The 7,500-nt window shown below is 43.3% G+C and overlaps 1 protein-coding gene across 1 annotated transcript in view; it reads right to left on the bottom strand.

The window, feature by feature from the left end:
• Positions 1 to 1,587: 1,587 nt before the first annotated feature.
• The window catches only part of LOC115225307 (palmitoyltransferase ZDHHC17), a 61,284-nt gene continuing 55,371 nt past the window's right edge, over positions 1,588 to 7,500 (bottom strand). Inside the window, exons 14-15 of the mRNA XM_029796253.2 lie at positions 5,239 to 5,348; positions 1,588 to 1,784 (exon numbers count right to left, since the gene is read on the bottom strand). Of these exons, the coding sequence (XP_029652113.1) occupies positions 1,622 to 1,784; positions 5,239 to 5,348 (273 nt within the window). The 3' untranslated portion in view covers positions 1,588 to 1,621. The remainder of the gene's footprint in view (positions 1,785 to 5,238; positions 5,349 to 7,500) is intronic.

Below are 7,500 nucleotides of genomic sequence, written 5' to 3'. Positions count from 1 at the left end.
TTATACATATATATATATATATATATATATATAATTATACATATATATATATATATATATATATAATTATACATATATATATATAAATTAACATATATATGTATAATATACATATATATTTATACATATATATAATAATTATACATATATATTATACATATATATATATATATATATATTATAGATATATATGTGGGTGTGTGTGTGTATGTATAAATGTACATATACATGCATGTGTGTATACACACACACACACTTAAAGGACTAATTCACTTTTGCGTGCAACAGCTCCAACGACCACCCACCAACCCACCACCACTCCGCCGTAAAAAAAAATATATAAAAAAACAGCAGCAATCGATTGAGCAGTGTTAGAAGGTCGCAAGGTCAAGGAGAGGGGGGGGAAGGCGCTTCGGAGGGGGGGGGTCAACCCCGCACGAAACACGTTGAAGTCCGCAAAGCCATATACAAAGCAATACTCGGTGGAGGGTCGGGGGGAAGACGGATGGTGGGGAGACGGAGGGGGGGGGGGAAGGCGGAGGGGGAAAACGGAGGGGGGGGAGTAGCCGGAGGAATATATATTTGGGTGACTAAGTCCAGGGTGGTTTGTCTAGTTATACGTTCACGTAACGCACAGGCTTTTTTTCCCCCAAAATTATCGTTTTTCTTGCTTGTTTCCTTCCTTCCTTCCTTCTTTTCTTTCTCAGGAAGTTTTTTTTTGTTTGTTTTCTTCTTCTTTTTCATCATTTTTTTCGTTACAGCCACAGTCGTCAGCATCGTTGCATCTCGCGTCGCATCTCGAAACAACTATCGCCCCCTACACACACACACATACACACACATACATACATACATACATACATACACACGAGCAAAAGCAAAAAACAAAAATACAAAGAAAAAGCACAACCGGACCCTCGCAAAAACAACCGACCCACCCCTTACCCCCATGCATCCAAAAAGTAACCCCTACCCCGAACCCGCCACCAAATGCTTGCCCGTCCCACCCAACTGACTTTTCCCCCACCATCCACAAAAAAAAAACATTCTCCCCGCCACCCGATTACCCACCCCAATTCCGACCCCTGCAGCTGGAGGAGGGTGGCAGGAGGCTCCAAGAAAAGAGAGAAAGAGCGTGGGAGAGAGAGAGAGTACCGTACGGAATAAGCATGTGTCAAGGTAGTCGTAGCCCAATGGATGTTGCCATCCGAGGGGAAAAAAAACCCCTTTTAAACATAAACTGCATATCTCACGCACACACACACACACATATACATACACACACACGTGCGCTACAATTATCTGACCGTCCACCCATGCCATCCACCGAGACCGACCTCTTGTTCGCAGGAGGCTCAGACAGAGGGAGGAGGAGGAGGAAGAGGAGGAAAAGGAAGAAGAGAGTCTATGGCACAAATTATGCTCCAAGTGACGGAGGTGGCGGCGGTGGTTTCTGAAACCAAAGCCCCGACCCCCCGGGATGGGGGAGGATTATTTTACAACGGTCACTCAACACAGAACAGATCACACGTAAACCACCCTCCCCCGCCCACCGCCTTTGTTCTTCTTTTCTTTCTTTTTCTTTCTTTTTTCCGTTAACGTAGTGGCCACCCCCACCAGGTCACACAAACTGCAAGTTCTCCCGGGCGTTCGGGTTGGCCGCGAACATCTTGGGGGGTTCGCCGATGAAGTCTGTCTTTTGGCGCCAGTCGTAGTTCTGCGGTCGGAAGAGACCGCAACAGTAGCAGCCAAGGACATCGATGAGGTTCTTCAAGCAGCCGCGACTGAAAGAGAGAGAAATAATGAGACCAGTCAATGTTGCTCCATATTGGACACAATGAAGCATACACAGAATATACAGAAATATATTTTTTATTTTATGTTTTACCCTTTATTTTTTGTACCCTTTATACAATAATAAATAATAATTATAATTCCACATTAAAAACAAACTTTGATATATATATGTATGTATTAATAAATATATATATATATATGCCAAGCCCTTTGCTTGCGAAGACATGTTGGGGCAAGCGAAATCGAAATCGAATTGAACCAGCCAGGATCCCTGGTCTGGTGGTACGTAAAAAGTACTATCCGACTCGTGGCCAATGCCAGCGCCGCCTTGACTGGCTTCCGTGTCGGTGGCACGTAAAAAGCACCAATCCGACCGTGGCCGATGCCAGCCTCACCTGGCACCTGTGCAGGTGGCACGTAAAAAGCACCCACTACACTCATGGAGTGGTTGGCGTTAGGAAGGGCATCCAGCTGTAGAAACACTGCCAGATCTGACTGGGCCTGGTGCAGCCTTCTGGCTTCCCAGATCCCCGGTCGAACCGTCCAACCCATGCTAGCATGGAGAACGGACATTAAACGACAACGATGATGATGATGATGATGATATATATATATTATATATGCCAAATGCGTTTTTTCCAATATCTATTTTCACTTGCAAAAGCTGGTTCTTTTAGTCAAACTATCGTATCTCCAGCTGCTTCAGATGCAAAGATATCAAAAATTGTCAAAGTGTAGTACAATGGTTTTTGCTATGGAATGGTAAAACTAATTTTTTTTTCGTTTTCTGAAAAAGCAACATTTTGTACTTACGATACTTTTACATAATAGCAACTATATATATCATCATCATTTAGCGTCCTAGAATTTATGACCCTATACGTGACGTCCTTTGTATCTTTATATATTTATTATTTTTTACATCTTTACTTTTTATTATATTTTATATTTATTATTATCCTTTATAATTATGTTTGTATCATCATCATCATCATCGTCATCACCATCGTCATCACCATCACCATCATCATCATCATCGTTTAACGTCCGTTCTCCATGCTAGCATGGTTGGACGGTTCGACGGGGATCTGGGAAGCCAGAAGGCTGCACAGGCTCCGGTCTTATCTGGCAATGTTTCTACAGCTGGATGCCCTTCCTAACGCCAACGACTCCGTGAGTGTAGTGGGTGCTTTTTACGTGCCACCTGCACTGGTGCCAGGCGAGGCTGGCATCGGCCACGGTCGGATTGGTGCATTTTACGTGCCACCTGCATGGAAGCCAGTCGAGGCGGCGCTGGCATCGGCCACGATTCAGATGGTGCTTTTTACGTGCCACCGACACGGAAGCCAGTCAAGGCGGCGCTGGCATCGGCCACGATTCAGATAGTGCTTTTTTACGTATCTCCAGTCCAGGGGTCCTGGCATCTGCCGGGTGCCAGTCATAGGATTGGTTCAATTTCGATTCCATTTATATATATTTTCTTTTTTGTGATCCCAACTTCATTAAAGTTTCATCCCCTTCCCCTCCTTTCCTCTTTCTCTCAACATCCAATTTCTTCCCCTATATGCAGTAATCTACCCAATATTCATTCTATATCGAGTGAAAAAACGGTATGGACGATTTGTTTTGGAGTCTAATAATACAATGTACACCTATGAAGAGTTACAAATAGAGAATACCAAACGAGTTCCCTATGGATACCGTATTTATTACGAGTGGCTTGTAAACGTATCTAACGAGCGAAAGCGAGTTAGATACGTTTACAAGCCACTCGTTGTAATAAATACGGTATCCATAGGGAACTCATTTGGTATTTTATTTATTACACATGAATAAACGACCATATTTTATTAACCCCAAAACTAAATTCTTCACGTTTAGTTGTAACTTATGAATGACAAAAGTAGTGCTGTCACCGTGACCTCGGGTCATCACCATGGATTGACCAATCAGAAGCAGCGCTGTCACCGTGACCTCGGGTCATCACCATGGATTGACCAATCAGAAGCAGCGCTCGCAGTATCTGACATATGTTAGATACCAAAAATATCTCAAAGTGTTCTCACTCACATGTGTGTAATAAACATACTTTCCCAATGAAACTCGGTTTTTTATCAAACCTGTTATCTCTCTCTATATAAACGGCAGTTTGTCTGTGTGTGTGTGTGTGTGTCTGTCAGGTTGTACCCTCACCCTGACCACGGCTTTCAACCGATTCTGATGAAACTTGACACACACATAGCCCAATGTCATAATTCAAAACTAACGCAGCGAAAATTTTGAAAAGTTCCCCCAGTTCTGAAAAAAATCGATAAATTCGACATGGGGTCGAGAATCTAAGCTTGTCATATGCAACACATTTTCTGTTGTAGTTTTCGCAACTTGCAATCGATTTTCACCAAACTCATGTTGAAGCTTTCTCTCTCTATATAAACGGCAGTTTGTCTGTCTGTGTGTCTGTGTGTCTGTCAGGTTGTACCCTCACCCTGACCACAACTTTCAACCGATTCTGATGAAACTTGACACACACATAGCCCAATGTCATAATTCAAAACTAACGCAGCGAAAATTTTGAAAAGTTCCCCCAGTTCTGAAAATAATCGATAAATTCAACATGGGGTCAGGAATCTAAGCTTTTTATTTGCAACACATTTTCTGTTGTAGTTTTCGCAACTTGCAATCGATTTTCACCAAACTCATGGTGAAGCTTTCTCTCTATATATAAACGGCAGTTTGTCTGTCTGTGTGTCTGTGTGTCTGTCAGGTTGTACCCTCACCCTGACCACGGCTTTCAACCGATTCTGATGAAACTTGACACACACATAGCCCAATGTCATAATTCAAAACTAACGCAGCAAAACTTTTGAAAAGTTCCCCCAGTTCTGAAAAAATCGATAAATTCGACATGGGGTCGAGAATCAGAAACACAAACCACAGACTGTCTAGGGGACGCAACTCGACCTTTTTAACTAAAAAAAAATTTACCATCATTTTTTTTCCATTTTTTGGCTATAACTCTCTAAAAATGCTTTATAGTTATTTCCCTTACAAACCCGAGCAACACCGGGCGATACTGCTAGTAACGTGATACAAGTCTTTGGTGTGGTAATTGTACGCGGCTGAAGAAGGTTTTTGATATATCTATTATATCAATTATGCATTGATGTAAGAATAAGTTGTTCTATAAAGCCCGAAACATATGTACCGCAACATCCTTTGCGTCCTGTTTTTCATTTATTTCATTTTATACATATATACACATACAGACACATATACACATGCACAAACATCATACATACATGCAGAGAGAAAGAGAGATGGGTAGATATTAAGAAAGCGAATGGACCGAGCGACACATTTTATTGCGTCGGTCAGGGAGGAGGTGAGACAGGTGAAACAGGGAGGAAACAAGTTAAATTGGATATTATGAATGGAACTCACTGGAAAGGACTTCTGTACTCTATTTTGCCGTTCTCCTGTTTGCTGTACTGGAAATGTTTGTAACGAGTCATGTTCACACGTTCATTGGTTGTCATGCCAAGCCATGTGATCTAGAAGAGAGAAAAAAAAGACCATCATCATCATCATCATCATCACTGTTATCGTCATCATCTTTATTATTTCTTTCTTTACTACCCACAAGGGGCTAAACACAGAGGGGACAAACAAGGACAGACAAACGGATTAAGTCGGTTATATCGACCCCAGTGCGTAGCTGGTACTTTATTTATCGACCCCGAGAGGATGAAAGGCAAAGTCGACCTCGGCGGAATTTGAACTCACAACGTAGCAGCAGACGAAATACCGCTAAACATTTCGCCCAGCGTGCTAACAATTCTGCCAGCTAGCCACCATCATCGTTAAGGCGGCAAGCTGGCAGGATCGTTAGCATGCCGGGCGAAATGCTTAGCGGTATTTCACCCCTCATTACGTTCTGAGTTCAAATTCTGCCGAGGTCGACTTTGCCTTTCATCCTTTCGGGGTCAATTAAATAAGTACCAGTTTCGCACTGGGGTCGATGTAATCTACTTAATCCCTTTGTCTGTCCTTGTTTGTCCCTTCTGTGTTTAGCCCCTTGTGGGTAGTAAAGAAATAAGGATCATTAGGCGCAGGAGTGGCTGTGTGGTAAGTAGCTTGCTTACCAACCACATGGTTCCGGGTTCAGTCCCACTGCGTGGCACCTTGGGCAAGTGTCTTCTTCTATAGCCTCGGGCTGACCAAAGCCTTGTGAGTGGATTTGGTAGACGGAAACTGAAAGAAGCCTGTCGTATATATGTATATATATATGTATGTGTGTATGTTTGTGTGTCTGTGTTTGTCCCCCTAGCATTGCTTGACAACCGATGCTGGTGTGTTTATGTCCCCGTTACTTAGCGGTTCAGCAAAAGAGACCAATAAAATAAGTACTGGGCTTACAAAGACTAAGTCCCGGGGTCGAGTTGCTCGACTAAAGGCGGTGCTCCAGCATGGCCGCAGTCAAATGGCTGAAACCAGTAAAAGAGTATAGAGTATTAGGATGCTGGGTGAAATGCTTAGCAGTATTTCATCTGAGTTCAAATTCCGCCGAGGTCGACTTTGCCTTTCATCCTTTCGGGGTCGATAAATTAAGTACCAGTTGCATACTGGGGTTGGTGTGATCAACTATCCACCTCCCCTCACAAATCCAGGCCATGTGCCTATAGCAGAAAGGATTATTACTGTCATCGTTAAGGCGATAAGCTGCGAGGATCGTTAGCACGCTGGATGAAATGCTTAGCGGTGCTTCGTCTGCCGCTACGTTCTGAGTTCAAATTCTGCTGAGGTCAACTATGCCTTTCATCCTTTCGGGGTCGATAAATTAAATACCAGTCATGTACTGGGTTTGGTGTGATCAACTATTCCCCTCCCCACAAATTCCAGGCCTTGTAGAAAGGATTATTACTGTTATCGTTAAGACGGTGAGCTGGCAGAATCGTTAGCACTCTGGACGACACATCATCACTGTTATCGTCATCATCATTATTACTGTCATCGTTAAGGTGATAAGCTAGCAGGATCGTTAGCACGCTGGATGAAATGCTTAGCGGTGTTTGTTTCGCCATCTCTAGATTCTGAGTCAAATTCCGCCGAGGTTGACTTTGCCTTTCATCCTTTCGGTGTCGATAAATTAAGTACCAGTTGCATACTGGGGTTGGTGTGATCAACTATCCCCCTCCCCTCACAATCCAGGCCTTGTGCCTGTAGCAGAAAGGATTATTACAGTCGTCGTTAAGGCAGCAAGCTGCGAGGATCGTTAGCACGCTGGATGAAATGCTTAGCGGTGCTTCGCCCGTCGATACATTCTGAGTTCAAATTCCGCTGAGGTCGACTATGCCTTCCATCCTTTCAGGGTCGATAAATTAAATACCAGTCATGTACCAGGTTTGGTGTGATCATCTATCCCCCTCCCCACATATTCCAGGCCTTGTAGAAAGGATTATTACTGTCATCGTTAAGGCGGAGAGCGGGCAGAATCGTTAGTACTCTGGATGACACATTATCACTGTTATCGTCATCATCATTATTACTGTCGTCGTTATGGCAATAAGCTAGCAGGATCGTTAGCACGCTGGATGAAATGCTTAGCGGTGTTTCACCCGTCGATACATTCTGAGTTCAAATTCCGCCGAGGTCGACTATGCCTTTCATCCTTTCGGGGTCGATAAATTAAATAACTATTTCTTT

The sequence above is a fragment of the Octopus sinensis genome, linkage group LG27 (genome assembly GCF_006345805.1).
Source record: "Octopus sinensis linkage group LG27, ASM634580v1, whole genome shotgun sequence".
In the NCBI taxonomy this organism is placed as follows: Eukaryota; Metazoa; Mollusca; class Cephalopoda; order Octopoda; family Octopodidae; genus Octopus; species Octopus sinensis.
The sequence above is the reverse complement of the archived record's forward strand: the minus strand, read 5'-3'. Positions and strand labels throughout refer to the sequence as shown.